Source organism: Chelonoidis abingdonii, chromosome 5 (assembly GCF_003597395.2).
Source record: "Chelonoidis abingdonii isolate Lonesome George chromosome 5, CheloAbing_2.0, whole genome shotgun sequence".
Lineage (NCBI taxonomy): Eukaryota > Metazoa > Chordata > Testudines > Testudinidae > Chelonoidis > Chelonoidis abingdonii.
In genome coordinates, this window is record NC_133773.1 from 75,467,705 (window position 1) to 75,493,136 (window position 25,432).

The following is a 25,432-nucleotide window of genomic DNA, read 5'->3' on the forward strand; positions in this document are numbered from 1 at the left end:
CACACACAAACTCCACAAACTACAAAAACCTGCTCCTCCAACAGAACCCCACTGAAACTCCCCTGTTAGCAGCTCTGTTTGCTGGCTCTTGTGCCTAGCCGGGTCTTTTCTGATTGCTTAATGCTTCTGGTGTTACTAACTGAGGGTGTCTCTACACTGCAGCTGGGACCATGCTTCCTTGTGCAGGTAGACAGCAGGTTAGCACACTAAAAGTAGCAGTACTTGGGTGTCTAGCCAAAGCTGCTGCCCATTCTGCAGCCACACTATTTTTGCTTGCTATTTTCTGCTTGCTTGAGCAGAGGTAGCATGTCTGTCTACCTGTGCTGAAAACATGCTTTCAGCTGCAGTGCAGATGTACCTTTAGAGCTAGGGTGCTAAGCCTGTACATGCATCATCTTTTTATATTTTTATTTTTTTTAAATTGAAATAATCTGAACAGTTATTAATTTTAACCTTGTCTTAATATGGTTAGGTAATAAATATTTTAATGTAATTTGTTGCTAGCTGGTTGGTTCATGTGTGTTTCAATTTAATCTAAAGATTGTACACAAAAATCTTCCCATCAAGTTTGTGTTCATAATGTATTGCTTTAATAAATATCCAAGATTTCTAACCTTTAGATCTTGCTGATGATTTAATTCAGTTTGAATCAAATTAATCAGCTGTTTTTGCAAGATTTTTTTTTTGTTTTTCATGGAATTGAATAGACTAATTTGTCAAGTTATTTCTTTGAAAGTTTCTTTATAGATAGTTATGTAGACTTAAAATATAGATGGTTTAAAACATCACATTTTAAACATAAATATGAAAATTTGCAGAGACTTCTGCTTGTTATATACAGACTGCAGTATAGGTTTTTTCACTGGTACAGTGTATGTAATTATCCTTAAATTACCTTTATAAATATGTTGTATGCCTGGGTTAAAAGTAGGTGTGTGGTGCCATCTTAGTTAAGACACTTTTTACAAAGGTGTGGGTTTTTTTGTGTTTTGCATTTTGGGGGGGAGTGGAGCATTGGTGTTTTTTTGTTGTGAGGGGGAAATACTCAAATGTAGGTTTTTAGTTGGGTAGAGATGTGCTGCCCATTTTAACATTAAGTAAAAATATGGTTTCAATTTTCATATTCCTGTAAGTGCCAGTTATTGTTGAAATAACATCATATTGATATCAATAGATTAAGAATCAAAATATTTGACTTTTGCAGAGCTTTATATTTAAGCCAAAGAGGTTCACATAAATACACATTTTTGTCCATTTTTTAAAGTTTTTGTGAAATTCTGCTTTTTATTATAGCAATGCACTTCACTACATGACACTACACTTTGTATCTATGATTCTGGATATTTTCTAACTATAAGGGTATTTAAGCACTATAATAGGTTTGTATGGAAGGTTGTTGAATCCCCATTTTTTTAAACAGACTGGACAAACACCTGTCATGGATGGTCTATGTTTACTTGGTTCTGCGTCAGTGCAGGGGGCTGGGTTTGGTGACCAATCGAGGTCTCTTCCAGACCTTCACTTCTGTGATTTTATGATTCTCTCTAGAGCTGAAACAAACAAAACTGTTTTTACTGTGCATTCATATTTCTAGAACTCTCCAAAACTTTTTTCCAAACTTGCTTAGTTATTTAGACACGTATTAAGTTTGGTATTTGTATTTGCTTTTGTTTTTTAAAGGAGTGATTTGATTTAAGAGTGCCTGGCAGATTGGCATATGATGGGAGTTCCAGTTACGGGGGCAGCTTCAAATATACAAAGACCAACATTGGTGTGAAAAGATTCACTGGCAAAGCTAAGGGGGCAAAAGGGGCAATTGTGCAAAAATAAGAACAAAAATATAGTTTCTACAGAACAGAGAATATACAGAGGTTTGGGAAACTAATAACGTTTTTTACTCTCTTGCAGCTACTTCGAGATCAGTTTCAATACAAACCAGTTTTAACAAAACAGCAGTTTCTCCAGTGTGGCTTTGCAGAAAGGAAAATACAGATTGTTTGTGACATTATCAGTGCTGTAATGAAAAAGCATAAGGAATTAAGTAATATGAATAAGGTACTGATCAGGGTGATACTTCAAATATGATTTACAGTATTTGAGAGAAAGATTAACTATATTTTGTAACATTTCAGTTCAAATGTTGCTCTAAGTAGAAAAAGAACTACAATAAGGATCACTAAAGTTAGTATAGGGGGGAAAAAACGCTAAATCAGAGTCCATCCCTTTACAAATTCAGTATGTACTCTCCCAATATAGATGATATATCAGATATTTAAGTGATTCTAAATATCTACACTTGCTGCTAGCCAAATGACCTAAACCAGGAGTTCTCAAACTTCATTGCCCCGCAACCCCCTTTTTACAGCAGAAATTACTATATGACCCCAGGAGGGGGGACTGAAGCTTGAGACCGTTCAAGCCCCGCTGCCCTGAGTGTGTGTGTGTGTGTGTGGAACATAGCCAAAGGGCTTCAGCCCTGAGGGGAGTAGGAGGCTGTAACCTGAGCCCCATCACCCAATACTGAAGCCCTCAGGCTTTGACTTCAGCCCCACTTGGTGGGACTCGGGGTTCTGCCCCAGGAGATGGGGCTCCAGCAAGTCTAATGCCAGCCCTGGCAACCCCATTAAAATGGGGTCACAACCCAGTTTCAGAACCACTGACATAGACATACTAACATTTTGTAGTGAACAGACAAAATTTTAAGTAAAGATAAACAAATTCACGCCATTAACAGTAAGTTTCATGTACTCTGTTACGCTTCTGGATGTAGTAAGAATATAATTGCAAAATAGTTCATTGTACTTCTGGAACAACTGTTAAGGTAGATAGGAACAAAAATCGAACATCTGCTCATTTGGGATTTTCTTTTTTTTTTTTTTTTTTAATTTTCTGAACAGTGTGACACTAACAGTATAGTGTTCAGAAACAAACATCTGCAACAAATTGGGTGTCTGTATATATTCTTACTACTTGTATGTGAGTTTTAGTTGGATTTCACAATACACATTTTGGGTCTTATTTATATATAGATCTTAATATATATCGATTTAGTATTTGGGCAGGAAAGAAATCTAGCACATCAGTTGATACTGGGTGTATGGGCAAGTTCCTTTCAGAAAAGAAATTTGAAACTTGTTCCTATTTTATACAAACTTGTAGGATGTAGGTCGGGGTGGTCAAACCGCGGCTCTCAGTTAAAGTGCAGCTCACTGAGCCCACCGTGTCCCCCTGCCCTATTCTCTGCCTACCAGTCTGGGGTGTGGGGAGAGCTCAGGGCTTCTTCCCAAGGGGAAGGAAAGGTCTCAGGGCTTCAGCCCCGCTGGAGGCACCTGCCAGGGCTTGGGGCTGAAGCCCTGGCAGATGCCTTCCCCAGGGCAGAATTCCCTAGCCCTGCTTCAGAGCAGGAGCTCTGCAGGGCTGAAGCCCTGAACCCTGGCAGGCACGCCCGGCTCTCGAACTTCTGAAGATTATCGTATGTAGCTCAGGGGATCAGTAATTTTGGCCACTCCTGATATAGATGCTGTATATCAGCATTACATTGCATGTAATGCTAGCGTTTAAGAAGTTCTATTCTATGCATTTGTAACTTGTGACCCATATAACTATAAGGATATATTTTCCTATTATTTAATCAGTGTTAAATACCTTACAACTATTTTTTCTTTTATATCTATGACCAGGCTAGACCCAATCTCATATGTGCAAAATGTGGTTTGAGAATGTATGTACATTAGATTCACTTTCAGGTGTTTGTTTTAGCCATTATTAGCATTCTTAATTTCATATATTTTTCTATTTTTGGTCAATATTTTACAATGAAAAAATCCAAACCTGTTTCATATGTATGATATTCAATCAGATCATATAGTGATAATTTTTAACTGTCATTTCCCCCCCTAAAATAAACTTTGCTAATGTGGTTTTTTTGTTTATTTTAAAGGCTAAATCTCAAACAAGAAAAAAAAACAGGTCTTTAAAATCTGAGTCACAAGCAAATTGTGAGAAACTTCTTGCTGATCCTGTTATTTGCAGGACTGTGATTTCTCAGCAGGTATGAAAATAGAAAGAAAATAGTTTGCTTTTTTATGAATACAGTTAAAGTTCTTTGACCCTAGTGATATTAACAAATCTGATTAGGGCTGATCTGCAGTTGTTCAACAAGCCAGTACCTTCCTAGAATGTAAGCTTCCATTTAAAATAAACAAAAACTTTAGTTCTGAAGATAAGTGTAAAAACAAGATGCAAACAGATGCAAAGAGTGGCTCTGAGAAATGTGCTCTGCTTCAGTTCACACTGACGTCTAATGATGGTATTTAAAGTATCATTATAATTTAACTGTTTCATTGGTGATCAGATATGAAAGAAAGGAGAGGGACAAACATAATATGAAGACATGCATAATCCATTGATGGTGGGTAGAACTTGGGCTATGAATGTAGTTTGAATTCTTTCCAATCTGACTGTAAGTAACACTACAATAATCTGTTATTAGAAATGCTTTTTGATATACTGCCAAAATCTGGAAATGTGTTTCATAACACATTTCTCAGTATAATATGTTTGATCTACTGACCTCTGCTACTGTTATACACCTCTACCTTGATATAATGCTGTCCTCGGAAGCCAAAAAATCTTACCACGTTATAGGTGAAACTGCATTATATTGAACTTGCTTTGATGCCTACTGTAGTGGCAGCGCCCCCGCCCCCCCCCCCGCGTGCACTGCTTTATTTTATATCTGAATTTGTGTTATATTGGGTCGTGTTATATCGCGGGTAAGAGGTGTACTGTGAGGGAGGCAAGAGGTTTTACTTTTATTCATAGAAGATTTGAATCTATAGAGATTAGCGTTGAAGGTTGTCAATAACAGATAGCTAAGGGTTAATGTTTCTTACTATTTTACTGTAAAGGGTTAACAAGGGAACCAAACACCTGACTAAGAGACAATCAGGAAACCGATTTTCAAAGTGATGGAGAACTTCATGGGTGTGTTTTGTACTTTGTTCTGTTGCTTTTGTCTCTCGGCTGATGAGGAAGAGCTTTTTTTTTTTCTCTTCAAGCGTTCATTCTACCCTTCTGTTCCCAGTTGTGAGTACAAAAGGAAAATCATAGGTATTATTGTATTTTATATTTACATGCTGTGGAGTTCTGGAATGTTTAAATTGTGATATCTTTTTGATTAAGGCTGATTATCATATTTTCTTTTTAAGCCAATAGCCCTGTGTAATTGTCATCTTGATGCAGTGATCATGTATATGTTTTTTTCTTTCTTCTTCTATTTTATAAAGCCTTCTTTTTTAAAACTTGTTGGATTTCTTTCCTAGTTAAGGCAAGGGATATGGAATCTCTGTCCAGGAGTAACTGCTCTCTCTAGGAAAGACTGGGAGGGGGGAAGGTAAATTGTCCTCTCTGGTCTTGTGTTTCAAGGGATTGAAGCAGGGGAAATCTCCTAGTATCCCAGGGCGGGAAAATCTGGGAGGAAGTAAAGAGCAGGAAGGGAAGTGGGTTATTTCCCTTTGTTGGAGGCCTGCAGTGCACTGAGTCTTGGGGGTCCCCCAGGGTAAACGGTCTTGGGATGCTAGACCAAGAGTTTATCAGGTACTCTGAATCCTGATTGGTGGCAGCGAGATAAGATCCAAGCTGGTAATTAAGCTTGGAGGTTCATGCTAAGCACCCAGATTTTGGAGGCTAAGGTCCAGATTTGGGACAGAGGCTTATTACAGAAAGGACCTCAGATGGTCATCTAGTCCAATCCCCTGCTCAAAGCAGGGCCAATCCTCAGACAGATTTTTACCCCAGTTCCCTAAATGGCCCCCTCAAGGATTGAACTCACAACCCTGGGTTTAGCAGACCAGTGCTCAAACTGCTGAGCTATCGCTCTCATCCTGCCCCTGAGGCAGCAAAGTTACACCCTGCAGAACTTTACAGAACTGTAATTGTTTAGTAAATCCAGACAGTCTCTACTCAATGCCAGAATGTAGCATCACTTGCTGTTAAAACCTGTTCTCATCACAAAGATTACCTGCGTCTGGCATGATTTACAACCTGACTCTACCCTTTCTGTATGATAAAGTAGAACGTGGGACTCCTATGGACAGATAGTCCACAGCTCCTTTGAGGAGAGGAATCTGTCAGCGACACTAAAATATGCATTAATCAACCAGCATTGAAGAAAACATTGATTGATACTCACAACTCTGCAAACCATTGACCATTGGTTACTTCTCTTTTTAAAGCTAGCAGAGAAGTCTCCAATGCTACCTTTCAGCTGCCAGTGTTCTAGATCCTTTTCATTCTGGCTTTTGGTCAGTGCATGATACGGGAAAAGAGCTTATTGCTCTGGGCAGGAGTAGGTCTTCCATCATAGACAAGAGAAATAGATTCCTACTCATTTTACTAAACTTCTTGTGACACTTGATACTATTGATCACCTAGTACACCTGTCTAGTCTCCAAGAGACTTCAGGGGGAAATGGAAATACACTGAAATGGCTCAGATTCTTATTGTGTTGAAATCAGAAGGTCATCATGGACAGTTGTTCTTCCACTTCCAAAGCCATCACCTCTGGAGTCCCACAATGCACATGATTCTTCCCTTTATTATCGTGTTGCCAATAGGAGGCCATCAAGGGTATGTCTACACTGCAGTTAGATACCTGCACCTGACTGAGGCTCGGGCCAATGGGCTGTTTAATTGTGGTGTATACATTTGGGCTTGGGCTGCAGCCTGAGCTGTGGGACTCCCACCCCATAGGATTCTAGAGCCGTTGCTCCAGCCTGAGCCTGAACATCTACACTGCAACTAAACAGCCTATTGGCCCAATCCCTGCAAGCCTGAGTCAGGTGGTACGGGCCAGCTGTAGGTTTTTAGCTGCAGTGTAGACATACCCTGAGAGATTTCTTAAAACAGGCTGAAGTGCAGGTAGTGCATGAAAGACACCGAGCTCTGCATCTCCTTTAAGCTAAATAGAAACAATGTTGTCTTCTTGCTTCCTCATAGTTTTAATTCAAAGCCTTGTTGAAAATATCTGGGTAAAGATATATAGAGGTAAAATTGGGGAGATGTCATTGTAGGGCACCAAATTAGGAAGAGGAGGTGGATTTAGGCATTTCTATCACAAATAGCAGAAATATCCAAAATACAAGACCTGATAGTAATGGGGAACTTTGCCCAGACATCTGTTGGAAAAATAATACAGCAAAACATAACATTTCTAATGTATTCTTGAAGTGTAGTGGGGACAAGTGGAATGTATTAGGGACAACTTTTTGTTTCAGCAAGTGAAGGAAGTAAGTGGGGGCATCCATGTTAGTCTTAATTTTGACCAACAGGGAGGAATTGGTTGCAAATCTGAAGGTGGAAGGCAATTTGGGTGAAAGCGATCCTTTTGAATTATGAAGTTTACCATTTCATGAAAGGAAGGAGTGAGAGCTGTGGACTTCAAAAAGCAGACTTTTAACAAACTCAGATAACTGATAGGTAAGATCTCATGGGGAAAATAGTCTAAGGAATAAGAGTTCCAGAGAGCTGGCAGTTTCTCAGAGAGCTATTAAAGGCACATCTGCAGACTATTCCGATGCAAAGGAAAGATAAGAATAGTAAGAGGCCAATATGGCTTTTTCAGTAGCTCTACAATGACCTGAAAATAAAAAAGGAATTCTAGAAAAAAAAGGAAACATAGATAATTGGCTAAGTATAGGAGTACAAAAGAATAGCATAAGCATATGGAGACAAAATCAGAAAGCTCAAGGCACAAAATGAGTTATACCTAAGTAATAAGAAGAGATTCTATAAATTACATTGGAACCAAAAGAAGAAATAGGTCCTCTACTTAGAGGAAGGAATGCTGCTAATGGACAACATCAAGGAGACTGTGGAGTTTAATGCCTGTTTTGCTTCAGTCTTCACTAAAATTAATGATGACCAGATACTCAGCGCAATTGATAAGGGGAAAGGAACACAAGCCAGAATAGGGAAAGAACAAGCTTAAAAATATTTATCTAAGTTGAATTTCATCAAGCCTAGGTGATTTGATTATATTTATCCTACAAGACTGAAGGAACTAGTTGAAACAATCTCTGAACCAATAGCAATTATCCTTGAGAATTCATGAAGGAAGGGTGAGATCCCAGAGGACTAGAGAGAGGAAAACATAGCACCTCTCTTTAAAAGGGGAAACAAAGAGGACCTGGCAATTGGACTGGTCAGGCTGACTTTGATGCCTGGAAAGATACTGGAACAAATTATTTAAAAAATGACTTTGTAAGCACCTATAGGATTATAAGGAATAGCTAGCATGGATCTGTCAAGAACAAATCATGCCAAAGCAACCTAATTTCCTTTTTTGGCAGGATTACTGGCTTAGTGGATAGGGAAGAAGCATTAGACATGATCTTGATTTTAGTAAGGCTATTGACACAATATCCTATGATATACTCATAAACAAATTTAGGGAAATATGATCTAAATAAAATTACTATCAGGTAGGTGCATAACTGGCTGAAAGACCTTCGTCATAGTAGTTATCAATGGTTTGCTGTCAAACTGGGAGAATATCCAGTGGGGTCCACAGGAATCTTTTCATTAATGACTTGGAAAATGGAATGGAGAGTACACTTAAAGGTTTGCAGATGACACCAGGCTGGGAGGGGTTGCGAGCAATTTGGAGGAAAGGATTAGAATTCAAAACAACCTTGACAAATTGGAGAATTGGTCCAAAACAAGAAGATGAAATTCAATAAAGCCAAGTGTGAAGTGAAGTGCTTCATTTAGGAAGAAGAAATCAAATGCACAACTACAAAATGAGGAATAACTGGCTTAGTGCTAGTACTGCTGAAAAGATTCTCGGGATAATGGTTGATCATAAATTGAATGTGCATCAACAGTGTGATGCAGTTGCAAAAAAGTTTAATATTCTGGGGCATATTAACAAGAGTGTTGTATATAAGGCATGGGAAACAATTGTTCTGTTCTGTTTGGCACTCATGAGGCCTCAGCTAGGGTATTGTTGAATACTGGGCACCACACTTTAGGAAAGATGTGAACAAATTGGGGGAGACTCCAGAGAAGAGCAACAATGCTAAAGGGTTTAGAAACCCTGACCTATGAAGAAATGTTTAAACAAACAAAACTGGCCATTGTTGGTCTTGAGAAAAGACTAAATAGGGGACCTGATAAAACTCTTCAAATATGTTAAGGAGTGTTATAAAACAACTGTGATCAATTGTTCTCTGTCCACTGGTGGTAGGACAAGAAGTAATGGCCTTAATCTGCAGCAAAGGAGATTTAGACTAGATATTAGGATAACTTTTCTAACTATAAAAGTAGTTAAACTCTGAAATAGGCTTCCAAGGGAGGTTGTGGAATCCCCATCATTGGTGGTTTTTAAGAAGGAGTTGGAGAAATCACTGTCGGGGGTGGTCTAGATTTATTTGGATCTGCCTCTGCGAAGGGAGCTGAATTTGAAAACTTCTCAAGTTTCCTTCCAGCCCTTCATTTCTATGATATGTTTGTGACTTCCACACTCGATTATTGTAACTTGTACCTTATAATGAAGCCAAACACCCCTGAAAAAGTTCTAATATAAAACACAAAAGTTCATTTGCTTAGCAGTGCACATTACCATGAGCTCGTCACTTTGGTGTTCTGCTTTTTCAGCCGACTCTCATTGAATAACGTATAGTTCAAGGTCTGTGTCCCCTTCATGGGCCTGGACCTAGCTACCAGTGAGTGTCCTTCCCTCCACAGCTGTGACCTCCCATGACTCCTCAGTTCTGTTGGAACAATAAAATTATTAAGCAGTAGAGAGAGAGACTTGTGAGTCTTTGAAGTCAGAATATTCAGAGGAGTAGGGCTTACACTATGGAACTCTTGCAAGGGGTAAGAGATCTTGCTGTGCTCAGAAAGAAATGTAAACTGATCTTTTGACTTGGCTTTCCTCAGTAAACCTACCTAGAAAAACTAAAAAATAAACAAAATCACCTAATCCAGCTATTTTTCTAACAGGCTGCCGAGGAAGAGGAGAGATGTTTCTGACTTTAAATATGTGAAAGCAATAGAGGTGATGGGCCATATGACTCTGAAAAGATTATCAAGTATAACTGTTTTTTCACAGTTTAAATCTTTCATGATCTGTCTTACAACTGGGTGAGATCAGATTGCTTGGATGTATAGATAAAAGCAAAATAATTAAATGCAGAACATTGTGCATTTAGTTGGCAAGAATGTTTTTGTTGTAATAAATCATACACGTGGATTATTGTTTTTACATACAAAGAAACCTCAAGTGGAACGTCACCCAAATAGTGAAGTTAACATGCATGGCTATAATACAGCCATTCCAGTAAATGAAGATAGTGAAGAAGAATCCTGTGTAGCTGATGATGTTTTGGAAGTTGTGTGTGAACAAGTAAGAATTTGAATTTTAAAATGTAGAGTTTGGTATGATAGCTTAAGTGGCTTCCAAACATCTTTTTTATTTTTTTCAAAATTAAACTTGATCTATAAGTATATAATAAATGCGTAAAGATCCTTAATAGTACAATTGTACAACTTAAGAAAAAAAGAGTTCTAATGTGAGTAGCAGTTGAGACTTACTACATCTTATTTATTTTCAATAGTGTCCCCAATGTACAATGTACTGTACAAGCACAAAAAAGAAGGGTTCCTGCCCCATGAGTTATGTTTTTTCCTTTCCTAAAAGATCATACCAGATGGTCAAAAAACAGGGTAAAGGGAGAAGAGGTACAACAAACCTGTAGGAATAGTTATGTGGTGGTTGGTCTTCTCTTGATTATTATTTCAATATAAAGCATCCCCAGTTACCCCACAACTTGAGAGTCAGCTGGCTGGTTTCTGGCAGGTGTCTCTAATGTGCATACTTTTTGCATAAAGCAGTTCACAGCAATTTCTGAAGGAAAAAGCATTCATAAATGTGACTCATCACAATGGTTGAAATGATCTAGTAGGGAAGAGAAAATGTTCTGTACTTCTTCAGTTGAGTTTATCGTGTCTGTACAATTGTATTTATGCCTAAAATTAGAGAGAGTAAAATCTCTTATTGTCCTTATTTCCAGGCCACAGAAGATAATAGTCAAATCGAGCTGCTAAAGAGCCAGCTTGCTGATTGCCAAGAAAAACTTCATAAGCTAAATTGGATGGAAGGTAAACTACATGTTTTAGAAGAGAGACTGAAAGGGAAGGTGATTATAGATGAGAAGGACTGGAATAATCTCCTGAGCCGGGTCTTGCTTCTTGAAACAGAACTGTTATTGCAGTCAAAAAAGGTATATTTTACCATAAAGCTTCTATTTTATTGGGGAGGTGGAATGTGTAGCAGGGTGGATTGATTTAAACCGGGGATTTTAATCTTATTTAGCATTTGTATGTTATTTGCCTAAAGAAAGGATGATTCTCATTGGTTGATGCAAAACAACATTTTGATGGTTATAACTAAATATGCAGAACTTTAGAGTTACGAACATCAGAGTTACAAACTGACCAGTCAACCACACACCTCATTTGGAACCAGAAGTACACAATCAGGCAGCAGCAGACACATTCTCCCCCGCATTCCCCTACCCGCTCCCCCGCCCCAAAAAAGGCAGATACAGTACTGTGCTAGACATAAACAACAAAAATAAAGGGAAAGTTTAAAAAAATTGAGAAGGTAAGGAAACTGTTTCTGTGCTTGTTTTATTTAAATTAAAATGGTTAAAAGCAGCATTTTTCTTCGGCATAGTAAGGTTTCAAAGCTGTATTAAGTCAATATTCAGTTGTAAACTTTTGAAAGAACCATAATGTTTGGTTCAGAGTTGTGAACATTTCTTGAGGGGTTCATAACTCTGAGGTTCTGCTGTGTAGCCTCTACATGAAATCTAGTACTACTTTTGCTAAACAGGGAGATACACTATAGCTATTCACATTTAACAATTATAAAGCGTGACATACATATATTCAAATTCTTAATTTTTACTACTTTGTTAGAAAATAATGAATGAGGCAATTCTTTTCTACTAGATTAAATTTTTTACTTGTGATTTGTATCAAGATACGTTTAGATGAAAATTGAAATGCAGTTAAAATGCGCTAAACAGCATGTAAAATTTGTTTGCTAGTTAAATACTTAAGAATTTTTTTAATCAAAACCTCTTTAGCATTTAAAAGCGAATTGTGAAACAAAGGACGTATTATGTATAGTTAGTGAATTGAAGTGCTTGTTTCATAGACTTGTAGAGTACATCTGTACTGTAATAAAAGACCCATGCCATGGCCACAGGGCTGGGTCAGTTTACAGTAACTCCTCACTTATAGTACGTCTACACTACCTGCCAGATCAGCAGATAGTGATCAGTCTATCAGGGATTGATGTATCGATCTTGTCTAGACACGATACATCGATCCCTGAACGCGCTCCCCATCGACTCTGGAACTCCCCAGGGCGAAAGTCAGAAGCGGAGTTGACGGGGGAGCGGCAGCCGTCGATCCCGCACTGCGAGGAGGCGAAGTAAGTCAATCTAAGATACGTCGACTTCAGCTACACTATTCTCATAGCTGAAGTTGCATATCTTAGATCGATTTCCCCCCTGGCCTCGCCCCCCCAGTGTAGACCAGGGTTTAAAGTCATCCCGGTTAATGTTGTTTCATTGTTACATTGCTGATCAGTTAGGGAACATGCTCGTTTAAAGTTGTGCAATGCTCTCTTCTAACATCGTTTGGCAGCTGCCTGCTTTGTCCACTGTTTGCAGGAAGAGCAGCCCAGTGGTGCTAGCTGGTGGGTGCTTGGAACCAGGGTGGAGCGACAGCCCCCCATCAGCTCTCCCTATCAGCTCTCTGCTCCCCTAAGTTCCCTGTGCAGCAGCTGCCCAGCAGGCTAGCAATTGCAGCTGTCCCTCCCTGCACTGCCATATGCTGCTTCTGCCCTCTGCCTTGGAGCTGCTAGACTCCTGCTTGCTGTGGGGGAAGGGGGAGCAGAAAAAGGGGGGCTAATGTCAGGGTGTCCCCCTCCCCCCTGCTCTTGCACCCCGCTTACCCCATTTTCCATAGAGTGGGGAGACATATGACAGAGGGAGCTTCCAGGCAGCAACATCTGCAGCTGCAGTCTGGTCTCAGCTTGCTGATCTAATTAACAAGGCAGTGTACTTCTGACCCCACTCTTCATACTTAAAGGGGAAATGCACATCTCTCTCTCTCTCAGGGTGTGTCTGTCTTCCCTCCCTCCTTTCCTGCTGCCTTGTACAGTAGTGTGTGAGAGTTAACCCTTGAGGGCTCAGCCAATTGCTAGTTCATCATTTAGCAGTAAGGTATTCCCTGGAAATATCCCACCCTCTGACTCCTCCACTTCAACCAAGCTTCACAATCATCATCACTGTGTACCAGCATTAAATTGTTTGTTTAAAATTTATACTCTGTGTGTGTGTGTACACACACATACATATATAGACTAAAAATAGTCTGGTGAAAAAAAATTCCCTGGAACCTAACCCTCTCATTTACGTTAATTCTTATGGGGAAATTGGATTCGCTTAACATTGTTTCGCTAAAGTCGCATTTTTCAGAAACATAACTACAACATTAAATGAGGAGTTACAGTACTTGGGCTTGCCGGACTTGGGTTACACGGCCTATAGAATTGCTGCATAGATGTCCTGGCTCAGGCTGGAGGTTGGGTGCTGGGGTAAGGATCCTACCACGTGCCCCCCCCAGCCTGAGCCCCAGTGTCTACACAGCAGTTTTACAGTCCCGTAGTCTGAGCCCCCTAAGCTTGAGCCAGCTGACCCGGCCCAACCATAGGTGTTTAATTACTGTATAGACGTATCTGTAGGTTCTGGTCACTATGTCCTTCAAGATTTTAGAGCTAGTAGATCTCATCCTCACACCTTGTTTTTATTTGTACATTGGAAGAGAAAAGCAAAGGGTTTCCTCTTCTTCAGCTTACTTCTAATGACCTAATGATTAAACTGAAATTGTTGAATAAATTGAAATGGAAAAAGTGTTCCTTCTTACTTACAGAAGAAGTTACTGCTGTCAAAAGTGAGGTTAGCATTTCAACAAATTATATTGTTCCAGGTGACTTGTACCACTTCAGAGACTTGACTTTCTTCACAGCTTCAGAAGCAAACATGTGCTGCTTAAATACCACCTTTTCATTTAATTTAAATGATTTTTAGTAAGGTTAAGCCTGATGTAGGTTTTTGTAATTCCAAATTTCATTGTCAATAGGTTTATTTTTAAAAAGAAAAATGTATTTAATTTCAATTTAAAAATGTTTATTTTAAAAACAAACAAACATTTTCTCTACCCTGATCTGTACTAATATTTAGCAATTAGAATATCTATCATTTGTAAGGTAATGTGTGACCATGATCACATGACAAAATTTTAAACAAGACAGAAATCTCAATTTCACTATTCCTCCTCTCTCCCAATTGTGCTCTCTCTCCCTTTTAGGGCCCCCTGTTTCTCTCTCATCCAAAAAAAAGTTAGTGGCTTATTTCTGAAAAGCACAGAGCTATTTCTTCAGGACTTATGGAGCAGCACTGTGCATTGTAATGGAGTTTCCCAGAAGGAGCCTACAGACCCTGAGGGAACTACAGAAATAGCTCTGCAGTTTATCAATGATAGCCACTGTGTTAGTATGTGGTACTAATACATTTACTGAAGGAATGTAATTACTGTTTGAGTGGTTGCTATTGTAATGAAAAAATTCAGCCTGTTTAGTGGCATGTGATTTTTCTCTTACTTTGACTATCTCATCCTACCTTGTTGGATTTTCTTCCTGTAACTGTAATAATTTACGTGAGACAGCCAAAGTACCACTTATAAAGCTGAATACTGTTTTATTTCCCAAGTCTAGGAATATTATATTTTGAAAACAGAGAATCTTTTTACAAGAGCTTCTTGAAAAGGTTAGACTTTCATTCTGTTTAGCATTATCTGGGTTTCACACTAGACATCTTCATTTCTGATTGTAGAAAAATGCACGATTTCATATGTTCAGGCAAGCCATCTAGAAACTGGATGCAAAATTAAGAATGAAAATTCAGCAGATGGTTTGCTCAGTACTGTGGGAAACACTTCATTCATTAGGCAAGTTTATCATTGATCATCATCTTATTGATTTCTGATTTAGTGGTTGGCATTTCACTCCTAGTTGGTGACATTAGGTAAATTTTCTCAATGCACATGAGATTTAGTGACATCACTATGCTGGATATGTTTAACATGCCACAGCAAATCAGCATTTTTCCTCAGGGTAGTGTATTTTTTTTTTTTTTTAAACTTTAAAAGCTTTTGAGGGGTGTCGGTCTGTCTATCTAATAAATATAATATAATATAATATAATGCTAGTGTTCACAGCACAGTATATTTGTGAGTATGTGTTCAGGATCTTCCTGTAATGCTGTAAATTACAATCCTCAGAATACTTCAGTTATTGTGAAAAGCTGTCCAAAAGTTGAAAATTTTTGCAAAAAATACGTGACTGATGCTGCAGTTTCTTGCAGACATGTTAGAATGTTAAGTCAGTCACATCATTTGTTTGATTGTATAAAGTTGGAGATGTCGTTATAAACATATAATCTGGTTCTCATTCTACATTTATTGAAAATGCATTGTTTATCTAAAAGAGGTTTTTTGGAGGGTTAAATGAGGAAAGCTACCATCTCTCTCTATGGTATTTCAGGATGCTCACTTAGTAACATTTTAAAGAAAATTCATGGCTCAAAGGTTGAATATGGAGCTTTTCAATTCTAGATCATGTTTGAATTTGTCTCAGGTCAGTAATGACAGAAATGTGATACCATCTTATGTCTATTAATCAGTCATTGTGGATGAATTTGGTCTTATTGCTCAGTGCATGTCCAAATCACACAACCATTGTTAATAGTTTGTTACCTTTGCTAGTGCTCTCAGGAAGCCAAGGACTGGATGAGCATAAAGAGAATTGCCCTCTCTTTCACAGGTCACTTGTTGAGGCACATTGTGGTGGAGACACTGTGGAGAAGCTTGCCCCTGGTCTCAGCTAGCCCAGCTCTACCTGTTCTGTGGCTTGATAAATGCCTTCTAATCTGGAACTTTTCAGTACCACTAAATCCAATTAAAACAATAGATAAATATAGATAAATATTCATTATTTTGCATGGTACTGTGGTTTAGACTAGCCTCATATTTATCTGCCACTTAAATATTTTAACAGTAGTACCATTTTTTGAAAACATTTAACCAGATTGTGTTTCTTTTTAGTCTAGACTTTTGTTGTAAGAGCAGGAGTATACAAAAACAAGTTTGATTTAGTTTGTGTGCACCATGGTTGCTTATTTTTCAGTACAGAAGGAGCTGGTTCTTGCAACCTTCTTCTGAGAAGCTCTGAAATCTCAAAATAATATGAACATTCTGAGACCAATCTCACACCACCATCAAAGCCTCAGTGCAATGTGTGTCGCTGCTAACACCTGGAACTCTCAAGGCAGCTGCAATGGAAGGGGTTGGGAAGAGGAAGCGAGTCCAAACTTCTCCCAACTCTGAGGGCAGTAATTACTGTTTGCCTGCCCCCAGATTCCTGGGGAGCGGGTAGGAAAGAGAGCTGGGGGCTATGACCATGCAGCACTTGGGACACCCGCCGCCCACACACACTGTAATAGCTTCTGCTGCTACTTAATGTAATTAGCCCAGTAGGTCAAGTGGTAGATTTGTGTTATAGTGCTGAATGTTCAGAGTTCAAACCTTGCTGATCACTCACAATGGTGGAGGGAATGGTTTATTTTTGTTTTTTGGGTTTTTTTAATACTCCACATCAAACTAGGAAATTCCATACAAAAATCTATGTTAAAAGTTGGCACTGCAACCTTAATTCTGCCCCTTGTACGTTCACTTTATGATACAGACTTCTATTACGTGATCATATGCTATTTTTCTACAGGACCCCTACATCATTTAGCATGCAAGATGGATGCTAGCAGGCAGAATTAAGGTTGCATTGACAGCAGTAAATCTGGCACTTGCTAACTTTTGAGTTATTGACATGTAAGCAAAATAATGTTGTTTAATGTAAATTTTTGTATTAGAATATATGTGACTCTGAGACTGTACATTTTACATGTGCACACATCCTACTCCATACATTCATATGGTGCATTATTGAAATGAAAGCAGTTCTAGTCCCAGAGGGGTTTCAGAAGGGTGGGGACATCCATCTGCATAGATTAGCTTGCAGGATCCGGGCCTAAATTAAAGAAACATAAGTTCATGTTTCTGAAAGAAAAAACAGTAATTCTCGATGCTCAAGGCAAAACCCTAAAATTAACTTCTAATTTTCTTAACAAATTAATTCTGAAGAAGAAAATGGTCACATTATAACAGAGAAAGCAGATATAGCATTAATATTGACAATGTATAAAACAGTTTATTTTCACCATTTGTATCATGAGACAAGTGGGTATTTTAGGCAAAACTTTCAAACTTGATGATCTAAAATTAGACAACAAAATCCAGCAATAGACCTCAAATCAGCAGCCTCAGAGTCAGAGGAGCAGAGCACTTGCAGCCACCAGTAGTCAGTCATTCAGAGCTGTTGGTGCACAGTGTGTTTTAATAAATACCACTCCACCTGATCAAGCAATCACATCTGGATTGTTAGGCATTCCACTGTGAAACTTTTGGGCTCAGTTTTTACAGCAAAGTTGTATTTCAAAAGACAAGATGCTTTAATGAGTTGACCTTTTTTTTTTAATGATATAAATGGATATACTAATATAAAGGATCACATTTTTATTCTTTACTCATAGAAGTAGTCACATAAAGCTACTTCCATAATGCTAGAAAAATGTGGTCAGTACTGTACATAGATATACATATATTCACCCATTTGATTATAATTCTCAGTACTCAGATGGCATTTAAATAAGACTTGTGGCTAAGTTATAGAATTTGTTTTGTAAATGGCAAAAATAATTATTGTTTCAGAGTGACTTATCTACAGAATTTAACAATATGAGTGAAGACCATACCTCTAGTAGGAATATGACTCCAGTTTCTCCTGGTGAGTGTTTGCAATGCTCTTTACTTAAAAGGTTTTCTTTTAAGCAGCTTTTGCTAACCTTGCATAAAATTGTGTCACAGTTAGGATTTTAAGTTGTTTAAATAGACACTGTCAACTTTAAACTGACTAACTACATTTTAAGTTCAGCTGTTTCAGGTACGAGCCAGCCCCTGAAATCACCCTCTTAGTTTTGGGGCTTTTATGTACATTTCCTATTTGATAGAATGTGTTGTGTTTTCTCCCCTCTCCTGTGTTGCTGTGTCTATCATCACAAAGATAATTAATTATTAGAGAAACATATTTCCTTATTTTTGTTTATAGGAAGCTCAAAAAAAGGCCTGGGGCACAAATGTGATTTTTTTTTTTTTAAGTTGATTTATCTTTTTTTTTCTTTTTTAACAAACTGTAAAATACTAGAAAAAGTAGTGGGTAGTGGCCAAGTAAATTTCTGAAGGTGTACACAGCAAGCTTTTGAAGCAACTATTGCCTAAGTACAAAGGGACCCAGGAGAAAATCACACTAAGTATCTTTTCAGGTAAATAACCCTCTCTGGACCATCACTGAGGCCAGGGAAACTGAATCAAATTTTTCACTCACACTCTCTTCCTTAGACTTCATCCATATTGCCTCTTCCTTCTTCCCTAAACTGTGGCTTGACTTGCCACTCCCCCAAGTCTGATCCATCCTTAGTTTCCTAATTCTCCAATTTGTTCTTCTCGGGTAATATACACTTAAAGCACTGAGATGTGTCTACAGCCTTAACTTCCCCTTAAAGTGTTCTGTGCAGGAATTTATATTACCCAGCATGTTTATGGTACTGTCTGTAGTATAAAATCTTTCTCAAGTCAAAATCTTATTCTGAATGAGTCATAGACTTACTTAATTAATATAATTTTTGTAGACAGCAGAGTAAAGATAAGATTCTCTCTGACTATGATGCCTGATAAGTGAAGTGGCAAACTAAATCTTATACACCATTTACCTCTGTAATATTTTTCTAGATTGTCCTACATATCAAGCTTGCTCTAACACCCACAATTGTTTTGTCAAAATACCGTAAATAAATTTGTGTTAGTGGGATATATACGTTTGAATTGATTTACTTTATCACATGATATAGATCAGCTGCCATCTGGAGGCTTTGAGACCCACTACTAAACAGTGCAGTTTACAATGTTATTTTCTGAATGCAGACTCAGGACTTGTAACCTGGATCCATAGACTGTAGCTTTAATTAAAGAAAACAAAGCCAAAAACCAAACTCCACCTTTATTTAAATGGGAATTTTTGCTTTCCTCAGGACCACAGGTTTTTAAAATAGTAACTTTTTTTTTTTAAATGCTAGGATAGCATCAAGCTTTCCCTGATACAAAGGGTAGGGATTTTCTAATATGTTTGATATGTTGGCCTAAATTTGCTCCTATTGAAACTGGCACTTGCTTCTATACAAATGTTTAAACCCTGATTCTGCTGAATGAATACTAACCCTAGATTATTGGAAACATTTTTGTTTGTATGTCAGCTTTTTATAGTGTAAATCACTTACAGAATTAAAAACATATTTGGAAAAGCTTTTCATGTTATAGTAAAATATGTTTACAAAGATAATTACTATATTGCTTAAACTTTTTTTTAAGTTTAAAAGATTCCACAGCTGTATAAGAGAAGTGGTTTATAGTAAGAAAACAAATGTGAGCTGTCTGAAATTATTATTGAATGTTTTTCCCAGTAATTGTACTTGCCTAAGTGTTTCAATTGACTGTAATCATGACAAATGCAACATTCCTGGATAATCTTTGTTGGAATTTTTTTTTTTTTTTTTTTTGTGTACATCGTACTGAGCATACTCTGTTCATGTTCTTTTAAAAGAATATGAGAAACCCATCTTGGACCTTTACCAGTAGCCTTTTTCGTTCTAAACAATGCATTCTCTTCTGTTATTACATACTGTAAATCAAACTGTTCGATAGCTGACCCTGCTGCAAGAGAGCAAAAAGGCAAAGGTGACCTAAAAATGAATATTTCTCCACAGATATTGAGAGGAAGGAGGAGATGCCAGAGAGTCTTCATCAGTCGTCTGGATACAGTTCACTATTATCCACAGACCCATCTCCTAAAGCCGCAACCATTAATTATCATGGTTTGACAGAGATTTCAAAGGTAAGTAAAACTGGCAAATGCTTAGTTGATTTCCTTTCTAAGGTCAAGAGAACAAGTAAGCATTAGTTTTAGTTGTATATACTACTAGCAAAAAACAGCAAAACTATGCAAAACTTCATCTAGGTCTGTCTCATAAAAATCCTTTTGATATGTAAACAGTGCTTAAAGTATCTTTTTGCATGAATTCTCCAGGTTAAAAGTCCATTTCTGAAGATTGTTGGCTTTGAAGAATTGCCTAAATATGTTGCTTTTAAATTGCAGGAGACAACAAGACAAAGAATGGAAAGGATAAGTAAAATGTAAGTAATAGAAAAGGGCAGCAGGAATTCATTTCCCAGTAGGGAATTGTACTGGACTAAGACATATATAGAATGTGCATATGTTTTCCAAACCTCAAAGGTCTCTACATCAGGTGTGGAATTTCCTTATGACTCCACTGGATAATAAATCCACTTACAGTTCTGTGTTTGAGGGCTGAGTCACTGTTTTGGTTTGTAACAAACAATATAATGCATTCTTAATGGTATTAACTAGGGATTAAAGAGTGTTTAGAATTTGGTTGACAACTAATAGGAGTATTATCTGTCTTCTGATAAGAGTTTACTGGAACTACGTAAAACTTGTGTTCAAACTTGGAAGTGAACTATTAAATGAAAAGAGCTAGACCGGTTTCAGACAAGGCATCACATAAAAATACCCAAAATAATGAGTATCTACTGCTGGTTCTGAGATTTGTAATGAAAATTTACAGGTAGAAATAACTTTCATTACACTTGCTGAAGTAAAATGAAATGCATCATCACAGTGAAACTTCTATTCAACAAGATTTCTGTATCATACAAATGAGTGACTTCAGGAAGCTGAAGTCATTAATCTTGTCTGCCACTTTGCAAAAACCTAAGCTTTCTGATGGTGACAGCCTCTTTAAGGCTAATTTGTGATATACAAAGTGTCAATTATCTCCTCCATTAACTTTATTTTTGTGAGTTTTTTGTTCCTTCTCTATATATATTTTTTAAATGTCTCTCTCAAATAACAGCAAATCTAATAGCCTGACCAGTGTAAAAACAAACAAAAAGTCAGGAATGCTGCTTTACTTCAGCTTCATTCATTAGTAGTAAATGTTTGTTTTAGTCTTTCTTTTAACCAATTTTTTAAATATTTGTAGGATTGAAGAAACTTCAGAATTGCTGAAAAATTCAAAGTAGCACATCGTAGACAATTTTCTGTCTAGACTTCTGGATCTCAAAACTATTATGTAAATTTGTACAATTTTAAAGTTGTTTTGAATATATTATCAGTTTTAAGGACTAATTGTTTTAAAATTGTTTTTATTTTTACTTGAATAAATGTTTTCTAATACCTTTTGTGTCATGATTACATTAATTTTAACCTTTTGCTATAGAAAATTACATGAGTTGAAGTCATTACAGCAGTGTATTTTTGTGTTGACATTTGTTGGCAGTGTGCTAAGTAATATGTTTTTTAAAGTGCAGGCTTGAGGACCATGGTTTACATCCTGTTGGAAACACTCCAGCTGGGACTTGCATATAGCACCCAAGAGACTTTCATACATACCATCTTGCCATCTGTACTGTTCAATAAGACTTAATGAAAACTTAAATGCACATATTGTAAATGTGTACCTTTTTTTGTTTTGTTTTTTTAATTATAAATTTTCATGGTTTAGTCAGAAAGCACCCCAACACATTATGGCTTCCATTAACACTGACAAAGTGAGGGTCATTTGGATCCTAAACACTAAAATGTGTAAGTCAGTCCACAGACTTTGACTATGAGAGATGTGGTGAGTGTTTTAGTGCTCTATTACCCAACACATTTTAAGACCAGCAGCACAGATGGAGACCATCCAGTGTACAAAGACATACAACATTTTTATGATTTGAAACTATATAAAATTTCTCTTATGAGACATAAGTTGATGTAAGACTTCCATAAACATGATATAGTAAAATCAAAGGTGTGAGCGTGGGCTGGATAGAGAGATGGGATTTCATCCTTCTTTTTTAAATTATTGGATATTTACAGTGTTATGTAAGGAAGCTTTTTACAACATGCTGTAGCTATTCGTATTCCTTTGATTCACATGAAAAGATCAAAAAATGACATTGCAGCAGCTGAAGATATCAAGTTTTTAATGGTATAATTTTCAGATGGAGCATCTGTTTGTTCTTCCTTTGTAAAAATGATCTATTTGATTTAATAATCATTATGAATATGTTCCTCCATAAATATGTGGTTGATTTCATTTTACATATTCAAACTGAGTAACATACAATAATCTGTTGTTGCTTCATAAATTTCATAAAGCTTAGGACATGAAAACACTTGTAATAAACTCCCATTTTTTTTCCAGTATACTTAAGTTGCAGATTCCCTGGGAAGCAAGCTTTACACTGGTGATGGCAACTTTAAAGTTTATTTGGAAATACCCCTTTTTCACAACCCACTACTCCACTATCCTAAAGAATAATTGTTTAAATTGTTTCTTCTAGAGAGAAGAAAAATTTCCTACTGATCTGAGATGGTGCGTGTTGTGTGCAGTAAATAGAAATTATAGCACCATCTTGTGGTGCATGTTTATACAAAGTATTTTTCAATGTAGAATAAAATTGTTTTGATACAAACTACCCACAATCACTGTTTTGAGTATCAACTTTTCATTGTTTACTGTATTGCATTGATACAGGCTTCTAACTGGTAATTTAGGGTGGAAATTACTGCAAACAAAGTGGCATGCTCCCAAAAGTGCAACTCCACTGTTCTCAGCAACAACAGGAACACTAGCATAGATGAACAACGCCACTTTTATCATTGTGGTGACTAGAGGTAAAAATCCTAGTATCCCATGTATACTAACACAGTGGTAGATCTCCATGACTGGTAATGAAACAGTTGGCGATTCCCTCCCTCCTCTCCCCAAAAAAGAGTTAGACATTAGAGAGTGTTTTTCCTAACAGCTTTTATCGTGACTGGTTTCTTTCAGCTTGCCTAACAAGAATTCCGGGGTTTCAAAATGTGGATGTTTTACATGACGACTATTTTTATCTATTTACTGTGCTGCTATTCACACTTTAAAGTTCTTAGAGATGGTTCTTTAAAAGAGAAGAAAAATCAGTCCACTGCAGAACAGACACTCCTTTCCTGAATACCTTTCTTCTTAATTTATATAATTTAAAGAAATTAATTGGAAACTCTCTCTCTCCCCCCTCATAGATCATACAAAAGAATCCCACCTTTCAATTCTTATGACACTCATGATCATGCAAGGGATAATGAAGTATATTTGTATTAAAGTGTAACACCTAAGCCGGACCTCTTCCTAAAATGGCAGTTGATCTTGGACTGGGTTCTAAATCTTCTAGTAGATGTGAACTGAAGCATGCATGCTTGTTTGAAGAGTCAAAGTAACAAAAAAAAACCCAGCTCCAGGGCCATAGCAATTATTTAGAACATGCTTAGCTTGTGTAATAACCATAAAAATCTGTCAAGTATCAGGGGTAGCCGTGTCTGATAGTTACTGATATATAATCTGAGTCACAGCCCTTTTGTTAATCTTACTTGGGGTTGCTGTAGAGAGCTTCTTGAGTTTTAATATTTGAATGCTGTGAAGCATAGCTAATAAGGGAACAATTGCAGTATATGGCCTTAGAATGCACTTTAGGTTTATCATATTGCCTTAGTTACTCTAATAGAGAGGACAGAAACAGTATCTCGCTAAAGGCCTGACCTAACTCCCCTTAACTTAAATGTTCTCAACACAGTATTTTTTTGGGGGGGGGGGGGGGGGCGGATTTAATTCTTAATTCTGTACAGTAGCTATAATCTGTGCATATGTGGGTGGGGGTTAGTCATTATTAGTAAGTATGTCCCACCTTCTTGCTTTTATGCTGCTTCTATGATATATTTCATACTTTACACTGGTCCTTGGGGAGAAATATATTTCTTTCTTGTATTATTGAGTAGCTCACCAGCTGGTCAGAAATATGCTGTGTTTTGCAAAGCTGAAATGTTTCTGAACACACATAAATATTGAAGAAATTTTCATGGGGAAAGTTTTTGGGGTCCAGGGTTCTTTGGTCACTTTCAATGAGAAAGAGACTAACATACTTCATAGGTTGGTGATGTTTAGGCTACTGGCTTGGGATGTGGGACACTCAGGTTCGAATCCTTGCATTGCCTGATTTAGAGTTTTTTTTCCATCCAAGATCACTCTGAATCAGGCAAAGCAGGGCTGTGAACCTGATTCTCCTACTTCCCAGCCAGAGCCTAACCACCAGGCTGTAGAAAGTGAGAGTATACTCATCCTTAGTCAGTTTGAACGCACAGTGGATATTTTGGCAGAATTCTGTTTTTCAGAACAAATGGAAAGTTTCTGTTTTGTTCCAATGTGGAATGAAAACAAATTCTAAACCTAGAAAGTTGCCATGGAATGGAATTATTGTCTCTGGACAGCTCTACTGGGAAGAAAGATCTTTTTATATACTTTGCTAGTGTTTGATTCCCCATGATGTAATCTTCTGGAGTGATGGTTTTCTGTAGCACTCCATAGATGTTGTGAATTCTAAGAAATGAGTATTATGCTACTCTTTTAACCTGTTAACATGAGGTACTGGTGCAGCTTTGAAAAAACACTTTAGTAATACAAATGCTCTCTGCATCTTAAGCGCATCTGAAACTTGTTCCCTGCAGTGTCTTTGTTCCATTGGAACTGCACTTTTAATTTATCAGTTTTTTTGTTTTCAGTCCAAGAAAAAGGCACTTTAGTATGGGAAAAACTCCAGTGGGAAAATAGTGACATCACTGACAAAGCTAAAATTCTGATGCAGTGGAGCTGTTTTTGCCTGCAATCTTGAGGGGATACATGTTGAAATTAGGACCAAAAATTGATGGCAGTTGAGCAATCTCAAAATGCAATAGAGAATATGGCTTTTGGTGACACCCTTGGGTCAGAAAGACAACTGTGGCCGTATTGTGTTTGTAATGATTTATACAAGACATAACATAGTGTTTAATCGTTGACTTGCAATAAGTCACTGAAGGTATATTTTTAAACAGATGTGTTTCAAGACTATCCATGAATTTTAATCTGTGGCTACGTCTACACTGCACGATTATTTCGAAGTAGTTTAAACCGATATTACGAAACCGATGTTATAAATCGGTTTTGCGCGTCCACAATGCGATCACAAAATCGATTGCTTGTGTCCATGT

General features: G+C 37.4%; 1 protein-coding gene across 8 annotated transcripts in view; it reads left to right on the top strand.

Annotated features, from left to right (window-relative positions):
* Positions 1-22,848, top strand: part of CEP44 (centrosomal protein 44) — a 48,366-nt gene extending 25,518 nt beyond the window's left edge. For 3 of the 8 annotated variants that reach the window (XM_032780186.2, XM_032780181.2, XM_032780180.2), the window contains 8 exons: positions 1,909-2,055; positions 3,941-4,051; positions 10,277-10,408; positions 11,076-11,285; positions 17,962-18,037; positions 20,070-20,197; positions 20,459-20,496; positions 21,689-22,536. In XM_032780186.2, the coding sequence (XP_032636077.1) occupies positions 1,909-2,055; positions 3,941-4,051; positions 10,277-10,408; positions 11,076-11,285; positions 17,962-18,037; positions 20,070-20,197; positions 20,459-20,496; positions 21,689-21,809 (963 nt within the window). In that variant the 3' untranslated portion in view covers positions 21,810-22,536. Of the gene's footprint in view, positions 1-1,908; positions 2,056-3,940; positions 4,052-10,276; positions 10,409-11,075; positions 11,286-17,961; positions 18,038-20,069; positions 20,198-20,458; positions 20,497-21,365; positions 21,562-21,688 lie in introns of those variants that run through there. The other 5 variants (XM_032780188.2, XM_075066380.1, XM_032780179.2 and 2 more) reach the window with 4 other exon arrangements.
* Positions 22,849-25,432: the final 2,584 nt, after the last annotated feature.